Below are 18,325 nucleotides of genomic sequence, written 5' to 3'. Positions count from 1 at the left end.
TTTTATCGCCCTGCAAAGCAGCTGTACAGCTGTGTGTAAGAACCTCTGTCTTGAAGCATGCGGTTTCCCGACAATGATCTCGGAGTCTATCACTGTTCCTCTCTGAAGACACATGTGGAAACGAATATGACCAAAATTGTAGTATTTGAATAGTAAATCAGCGTAGCAAAGCTAATATCGCACAATATGAACTTTTATGCTGCAACCATCAGCCCAGAAAACCCCAAATCCCAGATTCACCATATAGCACCTAGCCCTCCCAGCCTTGTTTTGACAGAGTCCTATTGTGGGCAACCCAATCCCCAATTGAGGCGTCCATATTTGTGATGGAAACGAAAAAGTTCCATCATTCCATGCAACTCCGTACCAAAACTAACCATTCATGCCCCCAATCTCCCTTTCAAACTCGTCGCTCCCGTTCCATGTCCAACCGTTTTCGATCAGTCGCCAAATTCGACTCGATTTCGTCAATCTGTTCGAGATCATGATAATGATCATCAGTTTCCATGACTGCAACATACCCAGGCGTGAGAGGGTTACGCGAGTCCAAGACAACCCCATCTACCAAAACCGGAGATCTCGCTTCGATCATGTCAAGAGTCAACTCTCCGAGCTCCGGAGTCCAGCGGCGAGCAATGGCATACAGGCGTCTGTTTAGAAACTTCGTCATATGTTGGGGATTCTGCATGAGATACTGCGCCACCGCTGAGTAGAAATGGCCTTCTCGAGCTACCAGGGGATGGTCCTGCTCGGACCAGGTGATGGTCCTGCTCGGACCAGGTGATGCGAGTTCTGGGGTAGCGATTGCTAGATTGTCCGAGATACCGCTTGATCAGCTCGAAACCGCAGATGACACGGTACTCTCCCTGAATCATGTCGGGAATGTCTCCCTCTGCCGCGAGGATATCAGCGTACTTGGACGCCATGCGTGAATCAACCCAGCCGTCGAACGAGTTCTCGAGGTAGAGAACGTCCCAGTGAACCTCATGTTCCTGTCCCATTCGCCAAAGACGACCAAAGGCATGCAGCATGGTAGGGAGATTCTCCGGATATTCAAGGATGATGCCATGATGGCAGGCTCCCTGAAGGTTCAGGCCAAAACCGCCCAGCTGGAATGAGATGACCAGTGCTTCGCCGCGGTTTTGAGGATTGTTGAACTCACGAACCATTCGGGCACGCTGATCGGCGGTGTGGCGGCTGCGAATATTCAATGTCTCGACACAAAGGCTTGTGAGCAAAGCTGTCAAGATCCTGTCCAAAGGTTAAGTCAGTATAGCTCGATAACGTATGATACGGCGAAACTTACGTGGAAGTCAAGGGATGGTTGACAAAGATCAGAACTCGTTTTCCCTGTGCCTTGAGCTCCAAAACCCGGTTAATCGTCCAGCAAAGCTTGGGACTTCGTGAACAGAACGTTTTTGGGATGTCCTCACGGGTCTCAGGGAACTCCAAATTATCGTCGCCATAGGCAATCTTCAATTGCCCAAAGTACCATCGCAAGCCGCCCACTCCATCTCTCCAAAGGCTCTCTTCGACGTTTTCCGAGTCCGCAGCGGCGGTGGTAGCCGCTGCTCCTGGACGGCTGAAAGACTGCAGTCGGTCTATATGCGGAGGCTTGTTCATCAAGTTCTGAATAGGCTTCGAATTGAGAAAAGTTGTTTTGCCGTCCTCACCTCTCTTTTGGGTCAGGGGCCAAAACTCCACGTTAGTGGTCGACAAAGCTAATGTCCGCAGGACAGCTGGGTTTACCCACATGAGTTTGGCCTTGTCGACAGTGCCGTGTCCAATGTGTTCATCATCTTCATTTGAGGCTGCGAAAAGATCCGGATAGTGGTGCTTTGCAATTTGATACAAGTCTTCCTGGTCCTGGTCGTTGTAGGGCTGGAGGATCACTGTTCTGATGCGCATTTGAGGGATGCCCTCGCCTGGCACAACGGAAGTACCGTCGGGCATAATAGCCGGTGTCAACATTCCGCGACGAAGACAGAAAATCTCCAGAAGAGGTCGAATGGCCTCTCGTGCAATCTCAGGCCGCTCGAACTCAATTTCTTCGCGGAACTTCTGGAAAAGGTCGGGGTTCATCAAAAATAAAGGCCCCTTCTTTTCGCGTATATAGCTGATGTACTCATCCTTGATCAGAAGATCACGGGCGGACACCGGATCGATTGTATGATCCGGTTGAACAATGTGATCGATGTTTAGGCCCTGAAACTCTTCCCCATCTTGGATAGCCTGCCAAGCTCTCTCGTGGAAATACACCCGAGCATTGATACCACCGTCGGTATCGCCAAAGACAAACGGCCACTGTCGCTTCCACAGCAGGGTGACATATCCCTACATGTCGTCCTGCTGATTGAGGAGTGGCGTCGCTGAAGTGACAAGCGTAGCTTCGTGCTCAAGCTGATGTATCAGCTTGTGAGTTAGCGGACGAGGTCCCCGAATGGGATAGACGTCGTCGCAAATAACCCAGTTGTAGCTCTGTCCGGTGACCTTGAACTCAATCTTCTCTTTTGCGGTGGTCTTTCGTCCCTTTCGCCCGGGTTGGACTTGCGCTTGACTGCCTATTCCATTGCTAGACCCATTGCCATTGACCTCACCATCTTCACCATTGTTATCATCTTCTTTGTTCCTGCGAGATATCATTCGTCGCATGGCGGTATAGTACGGGACGATTGCGATGCTTCGAAGGGTCTGGTGAATACATGTTAGTAAACAGACGTCAAAGTCTAGGAACTGCCACATACCTCGATGTCTTCGTGAGATGCGGCATTCTGATCGACCCAAGCTTGAAGACCACACTTGTGATCCATGATGTGCAGTTTGGTGAAGAAGTCACCAGTGAGAAACTTTGTACTATGGCAGATGCGGATTTTGAAGAAGCTCGGAAACCAGTGAGACCACTCTCTGAACGTTTGGTAAGCGAGGTCGGGGGGACAGAGGATGATACTTGGCTTGAACCTTCTGTTACCATCCCGAGGTCTAAAAGTTCCCACCTCGACCTCAGCTTTCAAACGGTAATAGTGAATGGCAAGCGCCAGACCAATCTGAACTGTCTTCCCAGTTCCGCACTCATCCGCCAGGAGTGCAGCACGAAGGGGCGATTCCAGAGTGTTCGAGATCCAGTTGGCACCTGTAGCATCCAATATTAGCCATGACTCCTGAGTTTAATGATTCGACAATGCATGAAACTTACCAGCAATTTGATGGGGTCTTGCTTTTAGGCCACCCTCCATGACTCCTGGAATGTGAATACCGTCTCTCCAATTGATACCATTGGTTTCAACACCCATCATGCGACAAATCTCTTCCAAGTCTTGCTGCCTAGGTTCCATCGACTTCAAAAGCTGGGTATGGATCCCAGTGGCAACCTGATTATCGCCTTTGAGATTGGCATGGCTTGCGAGCCACTCCCTGAGTTCCTGCAATTTGTCCGGGGAAATAGGCGGGAACCCATACGGAAGACGGATTCTGGGAGCATCCTCTGTGTCGTTATCAGGGGATTCAATGACTTCCGGGACTTCTTCAGCCTGGTCGGCGCTATCGACTTCAGATGCCTCAATCTCGTTGTCCAGCTGCTGGTTATCACCGCTAGGACCGGCAGGATCCCCATCTGTCTTTGCACGCTTTGAAGGCTCATCGTTGGTCGGGGATGTGCTACGTTTCTGGCCAGTTGTGTTTGGAGATGCACCAAAGATTGACATTGCATTCTGAAGCGTGGGATCCGGGTTCGAAATAGCCTCAGGCTGGTGCACTCTGAAACCAGAGTCCATGATGGAGGACCATTAGGTTTCTTGAACACTTCAGCGAAATGAGTGTTGAGAATAGGAAAGAGTGCGATTGCTATGACTGTAAGTTGAGATATAAAGGGTCCGAAATTGATAACAGGGGGGATTCAGTGGATCGAAATGGGATTCCCGTGAACTGTGTCGACGGAATGGGAATGGCTGAAGGGGCGATTGAGTTTATCGCGCTGCGAAACAGTGACTTGGTATTGGTTTTGTCGCACTGGGAAGCTGGCCGACGGGTTGAAGCACAAGATATTTGGCCGAAATTGTAAGATTGAAGGTCGAAAACTTGTGATAATAACGGAAGAGCCGGGTTCAATGACTGCACTTGAGGAAGCCGGCTTCAATAGCGTGTATTCAGAGTCACTCCTACTAAATAAAGCGGGATGATAGAAGAATTTGAGTTTCCCTTACCGAATCGAATGTAAGGCAATATAAAAATGAGGGAAATAGGGCTGACGAAGGATGCTAGGTTGCGAACTGTGCAGAAGACGATGGACAGCTCCCAAAGGTAGGAATCAGGACCTACACCGACAAGCCTCTCTCAAGGTAAGAGCGGGTATGTCAAATTGATAGCGAGGATATATTTCCGGTCGGTCGTGCACCGTGCTGAAAATAAATGCGATTGTCCTCCAAGTGATACGTCAAGTGATAAAGGAAGTTGAAGAAAGGGGGGAATTATGTTGCGTTGGCTGAATGCGACTGAGATGAAAGGTTGATAGGTTAAATGAATAAAATGTGATGAATCTTGTTAGGTTGACCCAGCCAACCAATTGTAGATGAAAAGGAAGTGAAGAAGAAAAGATGTTGCGGTTGAAGAGGTCTCTTTTATAGGCAGAGCGGGGTCACGTGATGTGATTCAGACTGATCAAGGTGAAGAGCTTCGGTATCGGCAGGTCGGCGGGCAAGGTGAAGGTGAAGGCATCGCTATAGGGCCTACCTTTAGCTGAGAAGCAGGAATCTGGAGTCGGTCGAGGTCAGAGGTCCCCTATAAGGTGGCTCATCCACAGAGTCATGATCTCGAGGCCTCACACATCTCCTTGTCTAGCTTGCATCGAATTTCTTCAACGCTGATGCCGAATCCGGAAGTCTCGGTCGTGGACTACATCCTGTTATTGGGAAAAGCTATTATAAGTATCCTTTCACTTACCTTCATATGGGGCTTTGGCAAAGATGCGTGCATGAGACCAGAGTCCAGATCGGAGTGACTCTGCGAGTTAAGGCACGTCAGCCCTCAGCCAGGCTCCAGCCAAAACAAAACATCAGATGATGTATTCCCGTTATTGCATTAACTAGAGTTACTCTGCTGACCGTGAAAAGAATGTTGGTTTCACTTTCAACTTGAAGAGTGATAACCTCGACGCACTGTCATACACTGCCAGTCGACTAATAACCGCACTGCTGCCGAAGCCAGCAAATTCTCGGTCGCCGAGACCATCTAGATAATTGACATCAAAGCCAACTTTGAAGAAATATATAAATGGCTTTGGTCAAAAGACTTTCGCCTTAATAGCTGTGAGAGAAAGGTAACAGGGGAGATCCGAGTGTTCCGACCTCCACCGTTGAAATTAAGGTCAGTCTTGCATACCCTGAATTTGCTCTAGCGATATTGACGGCGAGGTTTGATTAAAAGGGTATCTATTTCACTTCCGACACCGACGGTACCAAGATTCACTATACAGAAGCAGTCCTCCATTGATAATGTTCTCATGCAGTGTAGTTGCCTTCGGTTCCGAGGCAGCGGTGCCCCTATAGTGGTGAAACGAAGACCTGCACGGTCACCGTTGTGTAACGGGATCCATCAAGGACCATATCCAGTTTCGTTTAGCGGATCTGACTCGCTAACGGTCCCTAGCAAGTTCTCTTTCAATCCGAATTCGGCGTTATCATTTCTTATTTCGGAAACGATAGCAACGAATTCGACGAAGACAAGGAACATCCGATCAGTTCTCAACAATAAATACTCTTGACAAATAACTACAGTTTCTCTCACTTTCAAGTGTCTCCGTCGTTTGAAAATGCGACATTTTGCAGCGCGCCGTCAACGGCCGAGAGCTAATGTCGATTTCAACCTTATCTAGTTGGTCAATACGCCGATGAAGCTGGAAACTGCTAACAGTAACGGGGGCACCATATACATCCGTACGTCTGTATCCGAGTGGCCACTTTCACTGGCAAATTCATCTTAGGCCTGTATCTGAGGTTTGAGGCTGAAATCCTGCGACCTCAATGGAACACACCCCTTGAACTCTCAGCTTCACTGAACAAAAGCTATCAAAGTCTTGAACAAGCTGATTTAGACAAAGAACAAAACTTCACACAAATTCCAGTGTTTTGCAGCTTACAACTAAACAGCTGACTAGAATTGCTATAACTAACATTCATGTCTGGTGGAGATAAAGACGGTAACTTGTCTCTTTATTCCCACGTTTCGATTATGAACCACCTCGATCCGACCTAACCCAACCCAGCTCGACTCAACTCAACTCAACTCGACGCCCAAGCCAACAGGCATTGATTAAAGTTTGACAAAGTCAGACGAGCGACAATGCCTCGCCCTTCTGAAGAATGCCCAACGCCTTCGAGAAATAACCCACAGGCAATGTCTTCCGATTTCCTCGACGAGGTCAACGAGCGCCTTATCGAATGGCTAAAGCAAGACGCAACAAACTTTGACTATGAATCATCTGAAGAAGACACGTCCTCTGACGAAGAAGAACCGGGAAATAAGTCGCATAGGCTTTTTGGAAGGGTGGCTCACCGCCTGAAGAAGTGGTTTACGCACCATTACCATCACGAGGACTAAAGGTTTCGAGACCTCATGGTGTGCAAATCATGATGGTATGAAGTAATCGTTTACTTATGATTTTTTCTGGATCTCGGAGTAAGTGAAAGCGAAGCATCTGAAGATGGTTCCCGCAAACGCAAGCGCATTTCCTATTGTCGAGACGACTCCATCAGCAGTATCATCGGTTTCCTCCCCTTGACCGAATCATGTCCTTTTACCCTATTCAGATATCCTTAGTGGGCAAGTCCGTTTTGTCTCTTCTGGCCTTTTCCTTATACTCTCCTTTGTGTGGTTTTGTGGCTCCCGAATTCCTTTACTTTGCGGTGGACAAGGGGTAAGGTAAGTTCAGACGCAAATGGAAGAGAAAATGGCATTTGCTATGGCGCATGAAGATCAATTAGACTTATTCATATTAATACAATTTCTTTTCATAAGTCGCATTCCAAATTAACGTTATTGTGAAACTGTTGTTGTCCCTCTAACAACAGAATGCTGGCATAGGACTCAGCAGCTCCGTAACGTCCCTCGACGCTTCGGCTCAGCCCGATCACCCTGATACCACGTTTCAGGTCGAGCTGGAGCAGTAGTTGTAGAGACTCGGCGACTAAGAGCTGAGGGATCTGGTGTTACATGTGAGCCGGATCTGCTGCCCGAAGGGCCCCAAGAGCCACTTGAAGACCGAACAGCAACTGAATGGCTTCGACCCAGCGCTGGTGAATAAGAGCTGTTCCACTGGGTGCTCGATGTCTCAGGTAAATTCAGCAGTGGCTGAACAGTTGGTGATCTGATACCTTGCGAGTTCCTGTCTCGCCATGACGCTTGCCTTTGGGGAAGCGTCGACGATATATCTAATAGAGGAGGCGGCGTAACACCAGACTGAGCGCAATAGATCGAGTCTGTTCGGACGGAAGAGACACTCGGTGTTCGTCTTGGTCTGTATCGATTCGAAGAGCTTGCCGTTGACGCTGATCTAGACAATCCGCCTGCTGCTCTAGTGCTGTCGTATGAAGGGCGGTAGCCCCTAGTCTCGAATTCAGCGAGAGATCCCAAAAGCCCTCTTGTGAATGGACTGTCGTTGGGATTGGTTATTCGTGATCTGGCCTCCATTTGCTGTTTAAGCAGATCATATCGTTCCCCGAGCAGGCCTGTAGGGCTGAAAGGCTCGGAAAGTGACTCTCGGTCACTTTCTTCATAGGAATTTCGCGAGCATGAATTGCGTGGATTGATCGAAGAACGACCGTATGTCTCACGGGGGTAGTTTTCCATGTTGATGAGCTTGCAATAGAATATTAGATCTGAGAAGGGTCATGAGATTTTGCAATGGACTCTCTGTTCTGAGAGGTGAAACCAGTCTTCGAAGAGACGGGATGGCAACGTATTATGTTTCTGATTCAAAACTCGATTATCTCAACAGCCAGCGATCTGAACATCTTCATTACTTAGTCACCAACCATTCCTTCACGGCGCATGTAGCATAGCCACTGCAAAGGGTATGCAAAAGTAAGCCAAACTTTACAGATTCTCTCTCAAGCTGGTTTAGCGAATGTGATAGCAAAAAGCGTGTGAGTCCAGTCATCCAATCAGAAGCTATGACAGTTGACTGCAACCCTGCTCCTTCGGTCAAAATTGACCGTGTCCACCATCAAATTGTCAGCACAGCCCCGATCTTCAACGAGGCTGCGCCACCACATTATACTGAAGGACATCAAATCTAATCGTCATCAACGGGTTCCAATGCTCTGAATGGCTTCTCGGGATTCCGTGCTTGAGATAGTAGAGTTGATGAGACTTGTGGTTTTGCTATGGACTGGGGTGCTATGGACTGGGGTGCGATGGGCATGGTATCGCTTGGACTTTGTAGGATCGGCAAGGTTCTTCGTTGAGGTGTTTCATTGGAGGCAGTACCTAGATCAGTCTTTGAGCATCCAGAACAAGTTTCTTAGTATCCTTTCTTCTCTGACATTTCATTCTCTCCGTATATAACTTTGGCATTATTACTTGCAAACCTGCCGTCACCAAATTACTCAATTACTATTAAAATTAAGATATTAATCTACCTTCTTCCCTTTCGGTACTTCCATGGCTATCGCATCTTGATCCTGTACTTCTCCTTCATGCCCTTGAGCTTCCGACGTGGCACCCATTCTCTTCCTCTTCCTACTACGATGTATACGACATCCAATACAAGCTATAATCCCCAACCCGACCACAATCCCAAACGAAATTCCTACCCAGACAAGTTTCTCTAATCCTACTAAACCGGAATCGCTTCTTGATGACTCGGGAGCTGGAGTAACTGTTTGTGCAGGCCGTGGCCAAGGACCACCTGTATACGGATCATCACAGTCAGGAACGCACGTGGTTCCACCTGAGTTGATCTGATATGATATGGTGACGGCTGATGCTAGGAGAAGGTCTTTCTCTGGATCGAATTTTATCGTCGTTGAGACTCGGATGTCTGTTTGTAGAGAGCTTGCGGAAGAGAGATCGAAGGCTGTTAGAGTCAAAGGTGAAGTGCCTGATGGTTTGAGATTGGAAGCGATACAGAATTTATCGTAAGGTGTTGCTGAACTGCCGCTTTGATCTGTCAGGGTCGGCCTACTCCATTCGAAGTCATATCCTCTATCAATCAATCAGTCTCCCTCCCAGAAACGACTACGAAGGTCTACCAACGTTAGACAACACAATATCTCCCGCGAAGTGGTTGCATCAGGCGTGTAGTCAACAGTATGAGCAGGCGTATATCCAACAGGACACTCCGTTGCTGGATGTCTCCAGCCTGGACCACAGAAGCCATTCAATCCGAGACCAGGTCCTCCGGTAGTATGAGGATAATCAGTATACCCCAACCAGAGGTAGTTACACGTCCGTGTCGTTCTGTAAAGCCCTTGCGCCGTGCCAGAATAACAATCCGTCTCCATATTCCATATGCTGTTCGTGTCAAGACATTCTGGCGGCGGTGTAAAGCGCGGTAAAGTCCATGTCGGACTTGGAGTAGTTGGAAAGGTTGTGATGAAGGTTTCGGTCATTTTCGCTGAATTCGACAGAAGTCGTGCAAGTCCTACTTACTTTGCATGATCCAGGTGAGCTTGCAAGAAATTGAAACAATGGGCTGACTGGCTGTTATGTACGTTCATATTGGAAAATCAGGCAGACAGTGCTGCAGGGATGCCGTGCCACTATCCTGCATGAAGGATTCAAGGCTGTGCTGATATCAAGGATATTACTCGTTGAGCCAGCAAAGCCAAGACTTCTTGTCCGGAATTGGAGAAGCTTTCTTGGTCTTCAACGAGAACTCGTCAAGAACCTAGAATCGTGCAATCGAGCAACGCAGACGACCATCGGAGCTACTCGACCAACTGTTTGTAGGTATGAAATAGATAGAGATGTAAAGAAAATCAGTTGAGTCGGACTACTGCTAAAGGTAGCCGTATCTAGTAATCGCCGGAATACGAGGAAGAATAATAATCCCCGTTATTAAGCAGGGTATGCTTCTTACTACGGCCCAACACGAGCTGATTTCAAGTATGCTTGGTTGGCAATATACGGCTGAGTTACAAGGCTGTTGGGTCTTCACTATCTTCTCTATCAAAGCTACATTTTCTCACGCTTGATGTCCTGGAAGAGTCCACCTCAAGATCTACTCATCCATGCCTGTTCCCAAGTCTACTTTCTCTGTGCAACACTGAACCTGGACTAGTTTCCCGCAGCTTGCATTCCTGGTACTCCATCAACATCATCACGGCTCCATTTGGAAACAGTAGTTATCCGCGGCGACGTTTCTCTCCTCATCCTCCTCAATGGCACTGCCACGAACATGAGAGAGCATTTGGCGGGTCATCTTCCATGTCGCTGCGATCTGCTCAACCCACTCCGGATCGCCAAACTCAGGCTCTCTAACCTTAATCCAGTGGTGGTGAGGTTTCTCAGTTGGTTCAAGATCCTGTTCCGAGCGGATAACCCAAACTCTGGCGACGAGTCCGGGGGTGAAGGTGTTGTAGCCACGCTCGTCGAGGCCATAGTACTCGCCAATCAGCGGCTCGACCTCTTGCCAGCACAGTGGGCTGAACTCAACCTTGTTGTTGTCGACCCAGAACCGAAATCCCGCCCAGTTTCCGCCAAGGGAGATGTTGCCTCGACTATAGGCGTTGAAGCCAATGTTGGGTATGCCGTAGCGAGAGATCGGGACTGGGACGCCCTCGAGGTCCTCGGGATCGCTGAGCCGGTCTCTGCCGGGCAAGTTCCATGCGATGCCGGTGTCGGCAGGAATGCGGCGGGAGCGAAAGTATTCTTCGGCTACATAAGAATGGTCCCCAGAGCGAATAAGACCCCAGCGGTTCAGAACGTATCGTCGACCGACAACGTCAGGCCCATTCATCTGGAAGCCGTTAATATGCCATTCACGACCGGCATACTCGACGATCAGAGACAGATTTTTGGCCTTTGGGAGGCGGGTAAAGATCGGAAGATCTTTCTCAAAGGGTATATTGTAATAGGTGGGGGGGACTTTTACCGCGGGGGCAGTTGATGGACCTGCAATAGTCAATCCGTCGTCGGGGGGTGCTGTAAGTCTGTTAGCATAAGGTACTCTTCATCGGAGGTTATGGTGTCTACTTACGTGCTTGACCTCGTGCAAGGTAGGTTCGATAAGCAACGTTAAGCACGTTCTGGAAAGGCAGGGCGTATTTATGATAGCCCTTGACCCCTTGAGGGTTCCAGGACGCAGACGGATGAACGGCAGGAAGGCGCATTTCCATGGCCTTGAAGGTGTCGTGCTTCGGGTCAAGGCGAAACTCGACACCACCGACGCTAGACATGATAGCAGTCCCATCTTGGGGGTTGATGGCCTTGAGGCATCGGATCTGATTCGACAACGAAGCGATAACTGGGTCGGAGTCCTGTATTTCCTTGAGGGTCTGTTCTTCAACGTATTCATGGATACGAGCAATGTTTGATAGGTAGTATCGATGAGGTGCGGTGACAGAAGGAAGGGCGTTAAGGATCACATTCTTCTTCAACTCCGTAGGGAGATCGCCAAAGGGGAAAGATGACATCATCTATTGCTTCACGGTCAGTATAGATGTTGATGAAGCAGGGCGGAAGATGAGCACTTACGTTGACGTGCTGGTACCTTTGGTACCGCGGAGTTGAGTTGTGTGATGGACAGCGTTGTCTGAGTTCCTCTTCAGTATGGAAAGGAAGTTTCAAAGTAGCGATATCTCAAGTTCCGCCTTGAAGGGCCTTGTTAATGTTGAGTGCAGAGAGGAAGAAGTGAAGGTGGGAGGAGATGTTGGGAAGAGGGATGCGAGACGAAGGTAGAAATAGGTGCAGTCACTGAGGTAAACAGATGTTGCGGAGAGTGAGTATTTACCGTCAATGCCACTGGTACGATGAGAGCAGAAGATAGAGGCCATAATATTACTGCCAGTGCCAGTTCAAACGAGTCAAGGCGTAGGCTCAGGTCCAAAGTGATCAAGGTCGGCAGTGAACAAGACCGAGGCTTCCGTTTCAGTGGTCAAGATAAACGAACACCTTGAGATGAAAACTGGGCCAAATCAATACAAAAGGAGCCTTGTTCAAAGGTTCTTAAGGAATTTCGGCAGTGTCAACGCGTTTATCAAGGCTTCCAATGGGGAACTAGGTCGCTGGGCTGTTCCCATGGCTAACTGGCTGACTGGCTGGTTTTAACGTATAAATTCGCGGTGTTTGCAATGAATGCGTTGCTAGATGGCACATTTGGACAGTTAGCTCGAAATAAGGCAACTCATCTGCAGTGGTAGGTAACATATTCTGCACCCTTTCATCTCCATCTCAAGTGCCTAACTATCTATTCACTCTACTCCTCGCGGCCACGACCAGTTCGAAAGGCATAACATCCCGGCAACTTCACATACTTGGATTCCCTTATTCTCAATCCCTACTTACATAAGTCTTGGAGCTCCTCTCGCCCTTAATATCATTGCAGTCATGCTTAAGATATGCCCATCCTCGCATATGTCTAACTCCTTATCCTTCACTACCCGAACCCTTCCCTCCTTCTCCTGACTCAAGGGATATCTTCCAGCTATCCCTTCAACAAGTGATACAATGACTGGCTCTGTTTTCATAGAGATGACAACATATCAACCTCTGGTTCATCTCTACTTACTCCCATACGCACTAAATTCCAGAACGGCAAGATACCACCACCATTGATACCTACAACTCTTAGTATGCAAGACTCAATCGATCCCGGCCGTCATGTGCAAGACCACTCAACCTTCCTTGGGTGAAGAGGCCGAGAAAAGGCTCAAGACCCCCGACAATGACAGTAGCAGCTCATCGGGGTCAACTCCGGCGGACTCCGTTTTGGGCCTGCCGTTAACACCGAAAGTGAAGTTGGCCCGAGTGCTGAAGGAGACTCCGAGCTTAGTTTCGATACACAAGAGGATGATCTAAATGTTGCAAAACCTCAACATCTGAGAGCTTCAGGTTCATGCTGTTACAGCTCATCGAAGGGTTCGACATTCACCAGAACGCAACAGGAGCGATCGTTGCTAGCGGCTTTGACGCAGCAAAGACGTACACTTGCTACCCTCGCCATTTCACTCCACGAAAGACTTAAGGATCTGTCAATTGTGAGCCAATGGAGCCGAAAGCTATGTCTGCACCCTCCCAAGATGACGCAAACTTTCAACGAATCTCGCCAACGTTGGAAAGGATTTTTCAACGGTCACTACTGCAGCAGGAACGATTCCGGTGTCAAAAGTAGACTCCATCACGCCACATGTCGAGTTCAATTGCTTCCATGGCTAGTTACATGCGAACAGCAATGTGGAGTGGCAACAATTCCTTCCTATCCCGAACGCTCAACACTAACTTGCTTGAGTCTGTCGCAAGCCTATCAGTTACTATACCTCTCTAAATCTCCTTTCTTCAGGTGACAAGTGTCGACGGTGCAAACGAAGCTTATGCAGACGATGGAATAAGGAGCTCAGACTTGTAAAGATTTAACACAAGACAAAAGTTCTCCTACGACCTCCCACGTCTGTAACTCCGATGTCAAATAATACAGCAGACATTGCGTTCACTTGATCTGGGACGACCCACAGCCGTACCATCAAAATCCTTTGCCAGCCTACTTGAACCCGCGACCTACATCTGCAGTGGCGGAGGTATAAGAATCGAGACCCCGTTCACATAGATCCTGTTCACCAAAGGCGTCGCGGCAGTTCTTTGATGCAGCGCGTTCCCTTCTTATAATGGTATGCCAAGAGAACAATGCCCTCCACTGTCCTTCTCATTGATTGCTCGTTGGCAAGGCGTCTTACATGGCCAAACGCTCTTCAGGTCATTGTTCACTCAGATAGACTGTTTCTCTTAACAGATATTCCTCGACTTCATACCGACGTATCCAGGCGACGTCAAAAGCATCACCTCGGAATGCCTTAGTATAGATAAATGGCCATTCAAAGTGAACATTTCTTTTACTAGTGCCTAATTTGTATGTCAATTATTTACCTTTAAAAAGTTCTCAAATTGTGATTCAACGATAATCCCCTCATGAAGTTGAGCGATATTGGGACGAGTCTCACGAGGCCCTTACCCTGAACGTTAACAAAAGTTTCAACCAAATCACACAATTCTATCGGTGAAATCGTACCCTTGGAAGACCCTGTAAGTATCCTGCTGATCTTAACATTTTAGAAGGCTAAAGGACTCTTGGCCGGACTTTGTGGATACGATTGGGTCACTAACCGCTGTCAATTGTCATTGCGTGTCACCGATGCTGATCCCCGAGTTTTGACATGACGATCGCAATATCACGGTTAAACTTGAAACATTAGTAACCAATGAATAATAATTCATCGTCATACATTGATTCATAGCATTCCTCTATTGATTGTTCTCAAAGTCATCGAGTCAGAAAGACCTCAAATGACGCTATACACCTGTAGTCCCGTTTCACGTAAACTCAATCATCCGGAAACAGACATGTTTCTTATTCCCTTGTCCCGTCACTAACCATACTCAAAGCATCACACCAGCTTAACTTTTCCCCCTCCACAATGACTGCATTCCTGCCAACACGCTAAAGCAAGACCAAAGAACAATTCCAAACTCCACGGGCCGATCCCCAGGAGTAAAATCCCCAAAACCCTCCTCACTCTACGCTCCAGAAACCCTCTTCTGCGCTAGTCCCCCCAACTTCTCAGCAGCAGCCCCCAGAGTCCTCGGGTCAGCGCCCTTGATCTCAACCTGCCCGTTGACAGCGACTTGCTTCCCTTCCTTGAAGAACAGGAACGTTGGCATGGCTGTTATGCCGTACTGGCGCGCGGCGTCTTGGACGTGGTCTACGTTGACTTTTGCAAAGGCGAGGACATTGTCGACGCTGTGCTTGGTGGCGAGTTGCTCGTAGACGGGGGCGATGGCTTTGCAGGGGGGACACCAGTCTGCGAAGAAGTCGACGGCGACATATGTTGTTGACGAGAGGAGCTTTTGAAGCTCATCGTTTGAAGTGATGTGATGCACCATTTTGTTTTTTTGCTGGTATTGATCTACAGAGATCGGCAAAGTTTTTGATGAGAGTTTTGAGATGCGGTGAGATGAAAGTCGATTTAGTTTCGGCAGTTGATGTGAGTAATCTTGGCGTTGTTGAGGCTGCGATGTGTTTATATCCTTATTTTCTCTCTGCCTCCGCTTTCTCATGGATCTTGAGAGAATCGCAAAGAGCCGCTTTGAAATGGAATCAAATCACGTGATGTTGCGCAATTTGGTGATTCTTCATCAAGGTTGATTACTGAGCCACGTGTAAGCCACAGCATATTATGTCATGATTTGGGGCTGACGAGCTTTGACAAATTATGATCAACGAAATGTTTTAGCGAGACAGAAAATAACTCAAATGCAAATCATCAAGGTTCCCTGCCTCTGTAAAATCTGACAAATGACCCCAACCACGGATATAAAAGACATTGCTTATACGTTGCAGCTGATATTTTGCGTTTGACCGGGTTTCTACTGCGCCGCTCATTATTCTAGAAGGAAATATTAAGCATTGCTTTTTTGGTGTCTTGCATGCCCCAGACTCAAAACTACCCTGCAACGATCAATTGACTACTGTACGTAATATCAATCAGCAATCGTCGCATAACATGTTACATGTTACCAGTCTCGGCCCTTCGTCAATTATCACCTCCCTCTTAAGGCTGCCTCCCGCGGTGGAGAGGACTCTATACGGGGACATTCGCTAAGGTAAAACCGGAATCATCTCCGGAGACCGATCACCTTATAACCCACCATATAAGGGTACAGTACACAGCTCAAGTGGTTCCGTTGCTTGGCTATCGCGGAGACCATGAATCTTACCCCGGATGGAATAAGCACAAGTTATTGAGAAGTGTAATGCAATAGTTCAGGGGAATAATATCGGGGAACTTGAAAGAGGTAGGTTATCGTTTACCGATACCCACATGTTGAAGAAGCCAAGACTGCAGCCGAGAAGCAAAGCGCAAGGTCTAGGAGATAAAGAGCAGGTAACATTTACCCAGAATCGATAGCTAAGAAAAGAGGCTTGCATAGAAGCGAACGCTTTGATGCAAAGAAGCTGAATCGAAAAGAGACATGTCACCCTTCAAATAAAAAGAAAAGAGTGTTAAGAAAAAGCCTCCCACGAGTCACGTAATTCGAGATGCCTCATTCGGTAAGTGGGGAGGATCTGTGCTCCTCTTTGACAGGACTATGGATAGAAGCAGTAATTATCGCGACCATCAATCTTCTAATCTTGGCTCGGATAGCTCGGTCTCAACTTCAAGATAAGCGCAAAAGTGACAGAGGGGAGCTGAGACAATTCTGTTACTGACGATCCGGCTCAATCTTCCCTTGGCTTGGGGGGGAGGGCTTTCATGGAGTGATCACCGAGTCAAGTCCCCTGGTGCCCACGCGATCGGTTGCTTGGCGCAGGAAACTAGCAAAGTCTATTGGCAGCCATGAGCCCACTGTAAATCAGCGTCTAGCTTATTCGGGGAGATAAAAAACAGGGTCAGCGGGCATGATCCGTTGATAGAGCACCCGAGGAATGGATATGGGAAGACGTTACGCGAGGGCTGGGCGCCACTGTGCCAGTTTAGTTCGCCACCGAAAGAAAAAAGAGCGCTTCCATCCTTCCAGGGCTTGTTCAGGCCTTGTCCAGGGCAGGGTGGTGTTCTAGACGTAACATGATCTACTGGCTCAGCTTGCATCAAGGGGTCCCCCATGCCCTGCGTCTATGCCTGCAAGCATTTGAATCACAATCGCCTGCAAAACGTGGCAAAACTGCATTGCCATTCCTTCGATCGTGCAGCTTCGTTCCCACTGAATTGAGACAAGGATGATAGCGAATCAGAGCCTCATCCCAGCTAATGTGCCCTCTCCCAAGGACCGACGACACCCGCATCTTTTGTTCGGTCCAACGATGCTTGAAGAATCAGTGGCGTAAAACCGGGACTAATGTCAGCTCTAGACCAAGCTAAAGAACTGGTTTGTCCCCCCCGATCCCCTGAGACGGTTTTCATTCCCAAATCTCGAAAAACTCCACCTTCGGAGGAAATAATAAAAACTAAACCCAAGCTCTTGGTTTCCCGTTTTCCCCCCTTTAACCCACCCCCGCGTTGCTTGTGTAGTTGCTGCGTTGCGTCCGTCTTTCTTTTGTATTTCCAGTGTCTCATTCAGACCAAGTCATGCGCCGTTGCATCCTCGACAGCCCTTCCACGTCGAATTGACACCAACACCACTACGAAATCACCCGTCGTCGATCCCCCCCGAAACCGACAACCCAGACGAAGCCGATTTGTAGACAAATTAATTACGTGCGACCGACAAAATGACGGCGTTTGAGGCTGAGATATGGACTTGGTACAGTCTATCGTGGATCATTGTCATTGCGAGAATGTAAGACACATACATTTCACGAAGGATCAATTGGGTTTGAAGCTGACCCTGGTACAGGATATCACGACGGATGTTACTGGGTTCAGTCAAGAAGCTACAAGTTGAGGATTACTTGATGGTAGTAGCAATGGTCCGTCACCATCACCGTCACCATCACCACCACCAATCCACCAGCGCAATTGTCTAATTGTATTGTTACAGTTCACCGATACCGTGTTAATGGTCGGCATGTCGATTATTTCGCAAACGAGCAGTAACCTCATCGACCCCAGCGAACACGTTGTCCTCGATGCCGAGGAGATTAGAACGAGAGAGTACGGATCGAAATGGGTCTTGGTCGTCGAGCAGATGCAGATTGTCACCATTTGGCTCATGAAGTACTGCCTGTTGCTCATGTACAACCGCCTCACGTACGTCGCTTCGTCCCGATGCTCAATTACGATTCTAACAATTGCAGAATGAGTTTGAGTCAGAACTTGGCTGTCAAGTTTGTCGCCGCCTATGTCACTGCTGGTTTCGTCATCATGGAGATCTTGTACCTTGGTGTTTGGTGTCGCCCATTTAACCAGTACTGGGCTGTTCCTCCAAAGAACAGTATGTTACACCACTGCTCAATTGAATCAAACTAACGGTTATAGCTCAATGTTCTGCTGCGACGAACCATCTCATCACCAACGCCGTCATTAACATTACATCCGATATTATGATCATTCTCATCCCAATGCCAATCTTTCTCAAGTCGCAGCTCCCATTGAAGCGCAAGGCTGTCCTCATTGGCGTCTTCGCATTGGGTGCCTTCACTGTAAGCTTCACCTCACATTAACTCACTTGAAACCCAAACTTA

General features: G+C 48.2%; 8 protein-coding genes across 9 annotated transcripts; 2 read left to right on the top strand and 6 right to left on the bottom strand.

The window, feature by feature from the left end:
• Positions 1-593: 593 nt before the first annotated feature.
• On the bottom strand, positions 594-2,082 carry FOXG_10702 (uncharacterized protein; the record flags this gene model as incomplete). Its single annotated transcript, XM_018390176.1, has 2 exons — positions 594-1,251; positions 1,307-2,082. 2 exons carry the CDS (start codon positions 2,080-2,082, stop codon positions 594-596), a joined length of 1,434 nt encoding a protein of 477 aa, XP_018248572.1.
• Positions 2,083-2,334: 252 nt separating this feature from the next.
• On the bottom strand, positions 2,335-3,799 carry FOXG_10701 (uncharacterized protein; the record flags this gene model as incomplete). Its single annotated transcript, XM_018390175.1, has 3 exons — positions 3,194-3,799; positions 2,745-3,130; positions 2,335-2,691 (listed from the first exon to the last, which is right to left on the bottom strand). Exons 1-3 carry the CDS (start codon positions 3,768-3,770, stop codon positions 2,335-2,337), a joined length of 1,320 nt encoding a protein of 439 aa, XP_018248571.1. The 5' UTR covers positions 3,771-3,799.
• A 2,534-nt stretch (positions 3,800-6,333) lies between these two features.
• On the top strand, positions 6,334-6,591 carry FOXG_20350 (uncharacterized protein; the record flags this gene model as incomplete). The annotated part of the gene is made up of 1 exon (XM_018400633.1): positions 6,334-6,591. One exon carries the CDS (start codon positions 6,334-6,336, stop codon positions 6,589-6,591), a length of 258 nt encoding a protein of 85 aa, XP_018248570.1.
• Positions 6,592-7,138: 547 nt separating this feature from the next.
• FOXG_10700 (uncharacterized protein) lies at positions 7,139-7,960 on the bottom strand. Its single transcript, XM_018390174.1, has one exon. The coding sequence runs from the start codon at positions 7,764-7,766 to the stop codon at positions 7,659-7,661; it is 108 nt and encodes a 35-aa protein (XP_018248569.1). The 5' UTR covers positions 7,767-7,960; the 3' UTR covers positions 7,139-7,658.
• Positions 7,961-8,425: 465 nt separating this feature from the next.
• Positions 8,426-9,721, bottom strand: FOXG_20349 (uncharacterized protein). Of its 2 annotated transcripts, XM_018400631.1 has the most exons (2): positions 9,247-9,721; positions 8,426-9,195 (listed from the first exon to the last, which is right to left on the bottom strand). In XM_018400631.1, exons 1-2 carry the CDS (start codon positions 9,600-9,602, stop codon positions 8,622-8,624), a joined length of 930 nt encoding a protein of 309 aa, XP_018248567.1. In that variant the 5' UTR covers positions 9,603-9,721; the 3' UTR covers positions 8,426-8,621. The 2 variants fall into 2 exon arrangements, with proteins under 2 accessions (XP_018248567.1, XP_018248568.1); XM_018400632.1 differs by having other exon boundaries at positions 8,521-9,695.
• A 591-nt stretch (positions 9,722-10,312) lies between these two features.
• On the bottom strand, positions 10,313-11,627 carry FOXG_10699 (uncharacterized protein; the record flags this gene model as incomplete). The annotated part of the gene is made up of 2 exons (XM_018390173.1): positions 10,313-11,136; positions 11,192-11,627. The coding sequence occupies 2 exons, from the start codon at positions 11,625-11,627 to the stop codon at positions 10,313-10,315; spliced, it is 1,260 nt and encodes a 419-aa protein (XP_018248566.1).
• Positions 11,628-14,276: 2,649 nt separating this feature from the next.
• On the bottom strand, positions 14,277-16,254 carry FOXG_10698 (thioredoxin 1). The gene has a single exon (XM_018390172.1). The coding sequence runs from the start codon at positions 15,259-15,261 to the stop codon at positions 14,722-14,724; it is 540 nt and encodes a 179-aa protein (XP_018248565.1). The 5' UTR covers positions 15,262-16,254; the 3' UTR covers positions 14,277-14,721.
• A 1,159-nt stretch (positions 16,255-17,413) lies between these two features.
• FOXG_10697 (uncharacterized protein) lies at positions 17,414-18,304 on the top strand (the record flags this gene model as incomplete). The annotated part of the gene is made up of 5 exons (XM_018390171.1): positions 17,414-17,481; positions 17,539-17,611; positions 17,683-17,891; positions 17,939-18,075; positions 18,120-18,304. The coding sequence occupies 5 exons, from the start codon at positions 17,414-17,416 to the stop codon at positions 18,302-18,304; spliced, it is 672 nt and encodes a 223-aa protein (XP_018248564.1).
• Positions 18,305-18,325: the final 21 nt, after the last annotated feature.

The sequence above is a fragment of the Fusarium oxysporum genome, chromosome 7 (assembly GCF_000149955.1).
Source record: "Fusarium oxysporum f. sp. lycopersici 4287 chromosome 7, whole genome shotgun sequence".
NCBI lineage: Eukaryota > Fungi > Ascomycota > Sordariomycetes > Hypocreales > Nectriaceae > Fusarium > Fusarium oxysporum.
The sequence above is the reverse complement of the archived record's forward strand: the minus strand, read 5'-3'. Positions and strand labels throughout refer to the sequence as shown.